This window comes from Chrysochloris asiatica, unplaced genomic scaffold (assembly GCF_000296735.1).
Source record: "Chrysochloris asiatica unplaced genomic scaffold, ChrAsi1.0 scaffold00117, whole genome shotgun sequence".
Taxonomy (NCBI): domain Eukaryota; kingdom Metazoa; phylum Chordata; class Mammalia; order Afrosoricida; family Chrysochloridae; genus Chrysochloris; species Chrysochloris asiatica.
In genome coordinates, this window is record NW_006408635.1 from 6,462,799 (window position 1) to 6,476,104 (window position 13,306).

General features: G+C 42.7%; 1 protein-coding gene across 2 annotated transcripts in view; it reads left to right on the top strand.

The window, feature by feature from the left end:
- The first annotated feature begins 7 nt into the window (after positions 1–7).
- The window catches only part of ZDHHC14 (zinc finger, DHHC-type containing 14), a 328,836-nt gene continuing 315,537 nt past the window's right edge, over positions 8–13,306 (top strand). For both annotated transcript variants that reach the window (XM_006868453.1, XM_006868454.1), the window contains exon 1: positions 8–263. In XM_006868453.1, the coding sequence (XP_006868515.1) occupies positions 19–263 (245 nt within the window). In that variant the 5' untranslated portion in view covers positions 8–18. The remainder of the gene's footprint in view (positions 264–13,306) is intronic.

Sequence of the window (13,306 nt, forward strand, 5' to 3'; positions counted from 1 at the left end):
GGCCGGCTGCCCTCGTGGATGCCTCCGGGCGGCGGCGGGCCCATGACAGACTGCGAGTACAGCCAGATCAGCACCCACAGCTCCTCCCCCATGGAGTCGCCCCACAAGAAGAGGAAAATCGCGGCCCGCAGGAAATGGGAGGTGTTCCCGGGTCGAAACAAGTTCTTTTGCAACGGGAGGATCATGATGGCCCGGCAGACGGGTGTCTTCTACCTGACGCTCGTCCTCATCCTGGTCACCAGCGGACTCTTCTTCGCCTTCGAGTAAGTGGAGGCGACACCGCTCCCCTTCGCCTTCCCCTGATCCCTGCCCCTCAACGCGCTACTTTCGTTTTTTGGAAGCCTTATCGCTGGTAAATTGTTATATAATTCTACCTTGCGCTCCGGTTAGTTCTTTGAGAGATCCGTTTGCATTTCCGTTCCCTGAGATCCGCGTTTCTGAGAGTGGACTAGAGAGGAAAGTGGGCAGACACTTGTCAGGTGTGTCCGGTCTGGTTGCTCACACAGTGGGGTGCAGTCACCAAGTGGGGCGCCAGCGACTGACCTTTTGATGCACCCTTTGCTGAGTTTGGGGAACTAGCAAATGAGCTTTCTGTTGTGGAGGTGGGGTGGATTTCTATGTAAGAAATAAATAGAATTGGCTCCATTTCTTAGTAACAAGACAGGATATCTTGTTAAGGTTTAGTAAATGTTCTATATTTGTACTCTGAATAATGGAGAATCTTGGTTACTTTAAGTTTGAAAGTGTAGGACACTGAATGGGAAACTTTACTTTTCATTCTTCTAAGATGTTCATTCTTGGTGAACAGTTTCTGATGTGCCATATTGTTAGTGGAGTCTGACCAGACCCACAGCTTCCACATATATACATCAGAAGAAATACTGCCAGGTTTCTTCCATTGTATAGATCATTGTTTCAGCTACTGTGTCAGTCCATCTTATTGAAGGTTTTCCTCTTTTTCACTAACCATCATCTCTGCTGCCTCCTGACCACATTTGCAGAGTATGTGATGGTGAAACCAAGTCTTGCCAACGTCTCTTCTAAGGAGCTTTCTAGTTGTACTTCTTCCAACACAGACTTGTTCATTCTTCGGGCAGTCCATGGTATATATAATAGTCTTCACCTTCACTGTAGTTCAAGTGCATCCATTCTACTATGATCTTCCTTTTCATTGTCTAGCTTTCATTTCATATGAGGGAATTGAAAATACAGTGACTTGGGTCAGATATACCTTAGTCCTCATTGTGACCAATTTGCTTTTTAAACATCTTAAAGAGGTCTTTTGCACAGATTTGCCCAATGACTATGTCCTTTGATATCTGGACTGCTGCTCCCATGTGTGTTGATTGTGGATCCAAGTTCAGTGAAATCCTTGACAACTTCCATCTTTTCTCTGTTTAGTGTGATGTTGTGTTTTCTTTATGTTGAGGCGTAATTTGTATTGAAGGCGCTCTGAGAGTGGCATAGTGGTTACAAGTTTGAAACTACCAGTGGTTCCACGGGAGAAAGATGAAGCTTTCTGCTCCTGTAAAGATTTACAGCCTCGGAAACCCTATACAGGGTCGCTATGAGTCGGAACCGACTCCACGGCCCACAACCACCACCAGCAGCAGCAGCAATTCATACTGAAGGCTGTAATCTCTGATCTTCACCGGTAAGCACTTAAAACCTCTTCTCTTTCTGCAAGCAAGGCTGTGTCGTCTACATATTGCAGATTGCTAATGAGTCTTTCCTCAGTCTTGATGCCCCATTCTTCTTCATATAGTCCATTTTCTTGCATTATTTACTCAGCATACAGATTGAATAAGTATGATGAAAGAATACACACCTGTTCTGATTTGGGGCCTTTCAGGAACCCCATGTTTGAGCACTCTCTTGGTTTTTGTACAGGTTCTACATGAGCACAGTTGAGCGTTCGGGAATTGCCTTTCTTTGAAATGTTATCCATAGTTTGTTATGATCCATACAGTTGAATGCCTTGGCATAGTCAATAAAACACAGGTAAACGTCTTTCTGGTATTGTCTTGCTTTTAAGATCCATCTGACATCAGCGATTATATCCCACATCTAACGTCCTCTCCTTGAACTCCTGGTAGGTCCCTGTAGATGTACTCCGCAACTAGTTTTGAATGATCTTCAGCAAAATTTTCCTTGCACGTGTTATTAATGATATTGTTCTATAATTTCAGCATTCCATTGGATCTCCTTTCTTTGGAATGGGCACAGATATGGATCTCTTCCTATCAGTGGGCAAAGTAGCTGGCTTCTATGTTTCTTGGCGTAGACAAGTGTGTGCCTCCAGCATTGCACTTTGTTGAAGCATCTCAGCTGGTATTTCTTAAGTTCCTGAAGCCTTCAGTGCAGCTTGGACCTCCTCTTTCAGTATCATCAGTTTTTGATCCTAGGGTACCTCCCGGAATGGTTGAATGTTGACCCTTCTTTTTGGTGCAATGACTGTGCATTCCTTCCATCTTTTGATACTCTTGTGTTATTCAAGATTTTGGTCATAGAATCCTTCAATTTTCAAACCCTTTGGGTTTTATAATTGAAGGTCTTTGCATATTTCATTATATGTTCCTTTGTCTTCTTGAACTGCTCTTTGAATGCTCTGTTCAGTTCTTTTACTTCACTTCTTCCTTTTACTTGAGCTACTCTGCCTACATTCAAGAGCAAGTTTCAGAGTCTTTTCTTACATCCAATTTGGTGTTTGTTTGTTGTGTAACTCTGAGTTTTTATTAACCTTTTGCTTTTCTCCTGTATGATGTTTTTGAAATCATCCCACAACGTGTCTGGTCTTTGATCATTAGTGTTCATTGCTTCAAATCTGTCCTTGAGATGGTCTCTAAGTTCAGGTGGGATAGTACTCAGGGTTGTACTTTGGTTTCCATGGACTTGTTTAATTTTCTTCAGCTTGAACTTGAACTTGCACACGAACAATTGATGGTGTGCACAGGTCCCGAGTGTGTGAAACAAAGTCTCACCATCCGCTCTTATAAATAAGGAGCTGTTAGTTGATTCTTGGCCTTTTTGGGGCCTGATTATATTGAGCTGCTTCCATAGATGCAGTCAGTTTAATTCCTGTGTATTCACATCCAGTGAAAACCATGTATATCATTACTGTTTATGTTGTTGAAAAAGATATTTGCGACGAATATGACGTTGGTCATTCAGAGTTCTATCTTAAGAGCTCTGATATCAATTCTGTCTTCAAGGCCATATTTTCCATGTACCAATTCCCTTGTTTCCAACTGTCATATTCCAGTTACCAGTAATTCACTGGTTATTAACTAAAGAAGTTTGTATTAACTGATCTTCTTTTAGTAGTGTGTGGGTATTTTCCTATCACTGACAGTGTTGTATTTCAGGACCGAGCTTGAAATGTTCTTTCTGGCAGTGAATGCACCGTGGTTCCTCTTCAATTTGTCATTCCCAACATAGCAGACCATTGTTGTTGTTAGGTGTCATCGAATCGGTACCAACTCACAGTAATCTTATGTACAGCAAAATGAAACTGCCCGATTCTGGGCCAGACCATAAGATTGTCCAGTTCAGAATGGCCAATACCATTCCATTTCAGCTCACTAATGCCTAGGATGTTATCTCCACCACGCATCGGTCAGTGTGGCATACTGTGGTGGTTCATGGGTTCCTGCGAAGCTGGAAGTGATAACCACTGGTATTTCAGATACCCCTGTAGTAGGCAGGTGTTAGCAGAACTTCCAGTGGAAACATTATGAACAGCGGTGGGACATTGCTGCATATAGTGTCAGAAGATGAGCCCCTCAGGTTGAAAGATACTCAGAAAACGACTGAGGCAGAACTGCCTCCTCAGAGTAGCGTCGCCTTAATTTCGTTGATTGAGTACAGCTTTGGGGACTCCCATTTGCTGATAAGGCAGGCCTCAAAATGAGAAGAAACAGCTGCCCAAATCCATGGCACGTAAACGTGTTGAAGATTTACCAAGAGGTTTGTTTCTAAATTCTTCACTTAATAAAAAGTTTTATAAAAAAAAGGTTCGAATCGACATGTTCCCCTTTCCTCTCCCAATATTTGGGACTCTGAAGCAATAATAGTTGACACTTAAGGGATTTTGTCTGAAAAAAAGGTACATGCTATTCGTGTACATTTTCAGAAAAATCAGATGGGCCACTGGCAACCATTTCAGTACTGTCTAATGATAGATCTGCTGATTAACTAATAGCCATTGGGTAGAGCATTTTAACCACATTTCAGAATCAATTATACTGATTGAATGGATACAATTTCTGATGTAATTTGTGTTCTCAGTGAAAGTTGGGGGTTACTTGCCCCTCCAGAATTCTTTTTTACAAAGGCCATGTGGGAGCATTTATGGGCTTTCTTTGAGTGCTACATATCTGGGTATTATGGGGCACGATTCTCTTTCAGTCTGCACATGCTTCTGTTGGATAGAGTGAATTAAAATTTTTGTGTTTACTTACCTTTGTCTCTGAGAGTATTAATTGCTGTGATGTGTGCCTAGAGTCTGATATTCTAAATACTGTGTCAATGGGAAGTAAATGCTCTCTTGACTATGTAATTCCTCTTTTGGAAAGCTTTCTGTCTCTGAGGGGACACGTTCCGTATTTGAACGATGCGTTTTTTTGAACGCTGCGTTTTCATGAACAATTTTAACAGGATTGAGTTAGAGCAGGCAAGGATCTGTGAGACCTCTAATGTAAGCTCCTCCCTCCTCCTCAGTCAGTCTCCCACATGACCCCTCCCTCCCAGCCCTGAGTCTGAGTCCGTCATTGTCCAGGTTTGCCCTAGAAGTTTAACTTGTGTGTATTTTGAAACCAGCCGGAGGTTCCTGGTGTGGGGTGTGGGGGTGGGCGTGGGTAGGTTTTTGGAATGGAAAGGCATAATTCTCTGTTCCTTCTGCTGCAGACCCATGGGGAAGGGAGGGAGGGGCCCAGAGGGTCCTGGGGAGCTCCCACTCTCAGTAATAAGCACCTGGCATTAAGCTAATGACACCATATGGTTGGAGAGAAATGCCATCTTCCTAATTAATTGTGGCTTTAATTGCAGGTGGTCATTTTGAGAGTATCCAGTCTTTTCCTAACGGGTAGAAAAAGTTTAGAGTTAATCTGTATTTATATCTTTGCTCTTTTTTTCACCGTTTTTAAGAATAGAGAACACTCGTGAACTGGGAACAGAGTTGTAGAACTTCAGTCCCAAGTGTGTCTGCTGTGGGCCCTGGAACATTTCATTTTCTGTTTGCATCACAGTCCCCTCTCTGTGGCTGGGAACCCCTCCCACTCTATGGCTACTTGATGGCTTGTCTTTTCTTTGTTCAGACAGACCCTCAGATCAACCCATCATAAATTCGTGTTCCTTTCTTCAGCTGTGTGTGTTTTCCAAGAGTTCCCAAAGGTCCTCAGGAACAGATTGTAAGGGACCTGTCCCTGCATCTGTGTTGAGCTAACTGATGGCTATGGGGATACCTGTGTGCTGGGATTTTATTAGTCACTCTTTACTGCATCTGTTTTTGTCAGTTCAGTGTGTGTGTGGTCTCCATGGGTGTTGCTTCAGCCAAGTGATTTGAAATTCCAAGAAACTAAGAGGTCTATAGCGTAGTGGTTACGAATCGGGCTGCGAACCTTAAGGTCAGCGGTTCGAAACTACTAGCCACTCCACGGGAGAAAGATGAGGCTTTCTACTCCCGTAAAGATTTACACCCTTGGAAACCCTGTACAGGGTCACTATGGGTCGGAACTGACTCGATGGCACTTAACAACAAACAACAACAAGAGGTCTATCCTGGTATGAGGAGCTCTGGTAGAGTAGTGGTTACGAATCAGGCTGCTGATCTCACGGTCAGAAGTTTGAAACTACCAGCTGTTCCGCAGGAGAAAGATGAGGCTTTCTGTTCCTCTAAAGATTTGCAGCCTCAGAAATCCTGTGCAGGGTCGCTATGAATCGGAACCGACTCCATGGCACATAACAACAACAACAATCCTGGTATGATGGACGACTCAGAAGAAAAAACACAGGGCTGTTCAAACTATAGAATGTTCTGGGTATAGAATGTTCTGGGTTGGCTAAGAACGTTTGTCGTTGTTGCTTGTAAGTTCTTTCTTTATTCATTGACAGTTGTGAGGTGACATTAAACAACTTTGATCAAGTTAATTTCTTAGAGACTGAAAGAACCAATTAGCCACAGGCATAGGAAATGAAATACCAATAGATAACCACAGAATAATCAACAAGCAAGGCCAGTCGGCTACTTACGGCCTGCCTGCCTTCTGCCCTCCCTCTGGTCTTTACTGAGCACTTACTATGTGTACCCCATCTGATGGTTGGATTTCCAGTCTAGATGATTTTCATCTTAATAGAATTTTTCTTCAAACATTGGAGTCCAGACAGTCACACAAATCTCAAAAGGAAAAGAAGCATGCAACTTTGAAATTCAGTTTTAGATCTCCTTTTTCTGCAACTCTTCTCCCACCCACCCGAGTCCCGACTTTGGATAGATGGACAAGGACGTTTGTCAAAGACAGATGGACTTATTGAAACTCAGCAACAGGTATTGACATTGCTGTCCACCCTGGGAGAAAGGCAGGAAGGGACTGATGATCCCTCACGTTGAAGACGGAGTGACAGATGGAGATGGAGAGATTAAATAGTCACCTAAGATCACAGAACTAATTCATAGTGGGCATTGTAACTGTCGTATTGTGCTGCAGGTCTTCCAACTACATGGTAGTGACTCAAGGCCTGGGTTTTGAAAGGACAGGCCAGGATTCCTACCAACAGTATGACCCTGGAAAAATTATTTAATGTTTCTAAGTCTCTGTTTTTCAATCTGTAAAATGGGTTTAATAATACCTATCCTTAGATATGATTATAAAAATTAAATGGAAAAATATATGTTTAGTATTGTGTCTGCTACATGGCAAGGCCTTAATAAATAACTCATATTATTAAAGCAAACTTTAGAAATTGTTTCCCAGAGACTCTGGCCATCTTTTTCTGAGAGCTTGTTAAGGATGTGAGTGTTGTTGAGTGCTGAGGAGTTGGTTCCAACTCACAGTGAGCCTGTATAGGGTTTTTAAGGAAGCCACTGGTGGGTTTGAACTGCTGACTTTGCAGTTAGCAGTCCACTGCTTACCCTACAGCACCATGGATTCCAAGGAGGGAAGTATGGGGGTTAACAAACCCCTGAGACAGTAATACATGTCTGGGCTGAAGAAACGCAGAATCGAGGTGTTGCCATTGTTAACTGGTGGTGCATCCACTGAGCTAATGAGGATTCTGTACACAATGGTATGAAACATTGTCCAGGCCTCCGACATCCCCATGATGGGCTTCAGATTCAACCAATCAGGTTTCCATTGGCTGTTTTTAGAAGTAGAACATCAGGCCTTCTTACTCTGTCTTGGTTTGGAAGCTCTGTGGAAAGCAGTTCAGTTTCATAGCAACATACAGACCTCCATGAGACACATCAACTATGTATGAGGTGCATTGTCCGGGAATTGAACCAGGGTCTCAACACGTAGAAGGTGAGAACTCTACCACTACAAACTACCAGAGTGCTTCACAGAACTGTGTAGTTTGCCCTTCAAATAAAGACTTTTGTATGATTGAGTCTGAGGGGGTCTTTGTCAGCCTGGGGATTCACTCTTGCCTCTTCAGAATGGGAGTCCTGCAGAGATAGATGGGGAGGCTAGCCAGGGACCACGACTCAGCCGCATTCCCATTTCTGAAGAGTTGCTATCCCAGAACCTTGAAGACAGGAAGGAAAGCTACCAGAAGCAACCAGGTGCTACGAGATAGTCCTGCTCAAGCAGGGAGGGGCTGGTTATTGTTTGGTATCTTTTGCTCAACATATGAAAAATGAAAGCATCTCAGAGCTGGGCTTTTGAGGGAAGAGAAGAAAGCTGATTGTAGTACTATTAGGTGTGTTACCAAGTCTCCTCAACACATACATACCAAGCCGCACCATCATTTTCACATCTGATACACACACGTGTTAAGTCTCATTGAGTTAGTTCCGACTCATCGCGACCCTGTATAGGGTTTCTGGGGAGTGGCTGGTGGGTTTGAACCACCAACCTTGCAGTTAGCAGTCTAATACTTATCCTAAAAAGCCACATGCCACATACACATATAGTCTACTTTTTTTTATAGTTGAGATTTTAGAAAGAAAAAGCTTTTGGTGCTGATATATTGACATTTTGTAGAATAAGTGCTGTACTTTGAACCACAACGTTGGTGGTTGGCGCCCACCAGCTTCTCCGTGGAAGAAAGATGAGACTTTCTACTCCTCCAAAGATTTGCAGCCTCGGAAACCCTACACAGAGTTTGAGTATGTGTTGGAACTGACTCGACAGCACTTAACAACAACAATATAGTTTCTTGATCACATGACCAGAGAAGACTCTCAGGAAGTGAGGGCAGCTTGTGTAGATTGGAGTCTTCACTGTGTCCCATTTCCAGGCTGGAGATGGTGCTGGGGATCAAACATTTGAGAACCAGGGAAACTTCTAACATCTTATTAAAAGCCCACTGATGACTTTTGAAAAAAGTAATATATGTATTTTTTTTCTGACTTTCCCTTCTTCCTTATTTCCCTCCCTCTCTACCTCTTTCGGAGTCCTGTGTGTTCATGCGCTGGATTGCAAGGTCTATTTGAACTGCAAGGGCTGCGGTTCAAGCTCACCACCAGCCTTGGAAACCCAATAGAATCGGTATGAGTTGAAACTGACTTAATGGCACTTTGCAACAAAACTCACACTTTCTTTTTCTTCTTCATTTTTTTAAATTTAGGTTTGTAGTTGTTGTTGTTAAGTGTTGTCGAGTTGGTTCTGACTCACTGTGACCTGGTATAGGGTTTCCGAGGAGTAGCTGGTGTGCTTGAAACACCACCGACCTTGCAGTTCAAACCGACTTTGTAGTCCAGAGCATTCACCCACAGCGCCACACCAGGACTCTTAGTGCACTTGAAAGCATGATGACCTGTTGGCAGCCAGTGGATCTATGACCCTACTTGCTTTGAAGACGGGAATTGGAATGGTCCTCAGTAAACTAAAGTACCTTCTATAAGAATGTCTCTCTCATGCATTGGGAATCCTTTAGTATATTGTAGAAGGTGTTAACCTTGAAACATACAAAAGAAGCGGTAGCCCCCTCTTTCCTCAGCCCTCTTAAGCAGAATTGTATCCAAGTGCTCCACCATTGTAGAAAACGTCTTCCAAGTGTCTTACCTTCTTTTGGCCAAAAACTGGTGATGCTGGGCACCCGAGAACAACATGGGATTGGTATAGTTGTCTTTGCTCCCATCAGGACTTTGCCACTGAACACAGTTGATGGGGTCCAGGACATTTTATAACTCAAACTCACTGTGGCTCCACAAGATTTTTAGGAGGCTTCAAGAGTTTTGGTTGGTTAAAATCAATTGCTATGAATGCAAACCATAGGGTCATCGGTTCGAGCCCACCACTCTGCAGGCTAAAGATGAGGCTTTGTGCTTCTGCAAAGATTTATAGCTTCAGAAATTATAGCTTCGGAAACTCTATACAGGGTTGCTGTGAGTCAGAACTGACTTGATGACATTAATAACAATACCAGGAATGCACGAACCCTTTCGTTGTGTACAGGGGCCCTGTTTGTTTTGTTCATTGCCATATCCCCAGTACCTAGAGTGTTGCTGTTGTTAATGTTGTGTGTCATGAATTACGACACGTAGAAGATTGTCTGGTGAGAGCAGGTTCTTAGCAAATATTTGTTGTATAATGAAATAATGAGACACACAAAAAATGATCTAATTATGCTTCAATTTTTTTTCATTTTGTAAAGTTGTGTACATTAGTAAAATTCATAATTAGTAATGTCATATGTTATTGGCGTTAAGTACCATCGAGTCAGTTCCGACCCATAGCGACCCTGTATGGAGCAGCTGCTGAGTTTGAACCACCAATCATGCAGTTGAAATGGCTTTGCAGTCTGGTGCATTAACCCACAGTGCCACACAATGTCTTGTAGGACACCTTTATTGGAGAAATGTTGATTATTTTGTTGTTAGGCGCTGTTGAGTTGATTTTGATATGATGACCCCATGTTACATGTGGCTGTAATCTCCATGGGAACAAATCACCAGGCCTTTGTGCTGCAGTCACTGTTGGTATTGTTGTTATTAGGTGCTGTCAAGTTGGTTCTGACCCATAATGACCTATGTACAACAGCACAAAACACCTCCTTGTCCTGTCCCACTCTCACAAATTGTGGCTACACTGGAGCCCATTGCTGCTGCCACTGTGCCCATTCATCTCATTGGGGGGCTCCCTCTTTTTCGCTGGGTTGGTTCTAATCTCTAACCTTTTATTTAGCAACTGAGCACTTAACCATTGCTCCAGAATCTGTTGTCATCCCTTTTCAAACCTGCTAATTGAAGCAGAGAAAAGAAAAGATTTTCCTTAGTTACTTAGCAAATTAGTGAGAGTTTGGATGCTCTTTTGGACTAACCAAGACTTATTTTTACTATGAGGATATGTTAAAAAGGATTGCTACTAGGGTTCCAGTTCATATATATGTTGTTGTTAAGTGCCGTCGAGTTGGTTCTGACCCATAGCGACCCTGTATAGGGTTTCCAAGGAGTGACTGGTAAGCTTAAACCTTGCCGTTCAAACTGACTTTGCTGTCCAAATATACATGGATTTATTCTAAACATAATGTGTTTAAACATGCATCTGTGATCAGTGAATGGCTACAGACACGTTCTCTCAGTGATATACTTAGTCTCGTTAGGGTGCTTTCAAAAAAAAAAGAATATTGCCATGGAAAAAAACAATTTTGAAGTCAGGGCAAATAATACATTTTTAACAAATCTCAAGTGAGCATCTTTGTAAATCATTGAAGCTTTGCAGCGAATTTATGGGAATGCTGCCCCACATAAGACAACAGTTTCATTCGGCTCAGTCAATTTCAGGAAGGTGGGGAAGACCTCAAAGATGAATACTAGGCAGAGAGGTCAGCTCAGAAGCTTATGGATACTGTTTTGGGGGGATTCCAAAGGAGGTCATCTTGATAGCTTTTCTTGAAAGACGTAAGATGATTATGGGACTTACTATGGAGTTTTAAGAAAAAGGAAAACTTCTTTAGTGAGAAGGCCAGGAGAGAAGGCCAGGAAAGTTGCACCGATGGATTTTTTTCCCATCTTGACAATGCACCTGCTCATTCTTTGAGGGCAGCACAGAGTGTCCTGTGATAATTTTGCTGGGCAACCTTACCCCATCTTCCCTACAGCTCAGATCTTGCCCTCCCAGACTTCTTTTTGTTCCCCAACCTCAAAGAACATTTAAAAGGAACAAGCTTCCAGTAGTCTCTGTAGGGAGCCCAAACTGTGTTTCTGATGTGATGTGTATCGAAGTGCACAGAATTCTCAGGGGCAGGGTTAGAGAAATGGACACTCCACCTTTAGAAGTCTATAGATCTACCTGGAGGTGACGCTGAGAAACAACAGCTTCACATTTTGATATTTTTGTTTGATAAAATCATAGAAACCATTATTATAGTACTTTTTGACTTACCTTTGAATTACTTCTGCATTAAAATGCTTTTAGCAGATAAAGTGTACTGTGATATATACGAATGTTACCTAACAACCACCAGCACCTAGAATAATTTCCCATTTCATAGGTTCTTGACTTTGGGTATTTGGATTTGCCTAATGAAACTTCCCAGGATCTTACTGACTCCCACAAGCCCATCAAGTGTTGACTACTTACGTCTCACTCACAGTGTTTTCTCTTAGCAAGTGGAAATGTACCAAATTATGCAGAAAGGCCTCCTGTCAGCCCCCGTAATACACTTGTCTTGGTCAGTAGTTTAATGGGCCACATCAGCATCACCTGGAGCTATGCAGATTTACCCTTTTTGCTGCATAGTGTTGCACAGAACTGATTCCTGGTGGGGTTGTTTTGTCTTGACCAGAGTGCATTATGAAGGGTTTTGAGGAAGACCTCAAAATGAACGAAGGGTTCATTCGTTTTGTTCTTAGGTTTCTGTTGTTGTTATGTGCCCTGGAGTCGATTCTGACTCATACCGACCCTACACAGGGTTTCTGAGGCTGTAAATCTTTACGGGAGCAGACCGCCTCATCTTTCTCCCGCGAAACAGCTGGTAGTTTCGAACTGCTGACCCTGAGGTTGGCAGCCCGATTTGTAACCACCACAGTTTCTAGGGAAGGAAAGAGAGTACTCAGCCATGTTGTTGTTAAGTGCCGTTGACTCAGTTCTGACTCACAGTAACTCTAATAGGGTTTCTGAGGAGTGTCTGGTGGGTTTGAACCTCCAACCTTGTGGTTTGCAGTCCAATGCTTATCCTACAGCGCCACACCAGGAGTCCTGTAGTTGTCAGTGTTGTTGTTATTAAGTGCTGTCAGGTCTGTTCCAACCCATAGCAACCCTGTAGAGGGTTTCCAAGGAGCGACTGGTGAACTTGAACTGCCAGTCTTGCAGTTCAAACAACTTTGCAGTTCAGTGCATTAACCACAGCGCCACGCCAGACTTCTAGATGCGTATAATTCTTTAGACCCAGGAATTGAGATCTAATAAAATGTCCGTTGGTTCATGTAAACGTGGGAAACCATCTTAATGCTTTGCTTTACATTTGGTTCTAATTTAAGCTTGTTTGTATAAACTGTATGATCTTATCTCCTCTATTGCTCTTTTTTTTTTTTTCCAGTTTCTATTTTTAAAAAGAGAACCTACTCAACGACCCATTTTTTAAAAATGCCATATTATATTTTAATAAAAATCTGTATAGTACATTCAGATTTTAAATAAAATCATGAAGCGCCCCCATGAAGCAACCACCCAACTCAAGAAGCACATCCATCATGCTGCTTTGGAATCTATTTACAATATCCACACAGGGTCACTGAGAGCTAGAACTGACTAGAGAGCCATGGGTTTGTTCTGCTTCCGGTTAACATCCTCAGTGCTTGATTTCAAGGAGCCCTGATAGCTAGTGGGTCACTGGTTGGGCTGCTAACCGCAAGGTCAGTGGTTTGAATCTGCCAGCTGCTGTGAGGGAGAAAGATGAGATCTTCTGCTCCTGTAAAGATTTACAGTCTCAGAAACCCTATATAGGATTCTATGGGCCAGAACCTACTCAACGACCCATAACCACCACCACCACCCAGCTTTACTCCCTCTTCCCTGAGGTTGCTGCTAACTGAACTTTGTCATTGTCTTGTCTTGGTCTTTTCATTTTTTCCCCTCAAGGTTTTTGAAAGTATGTATTTCCATACAATAGGGTACTTAGTTTGACCTTTTCTTTAAAAAAA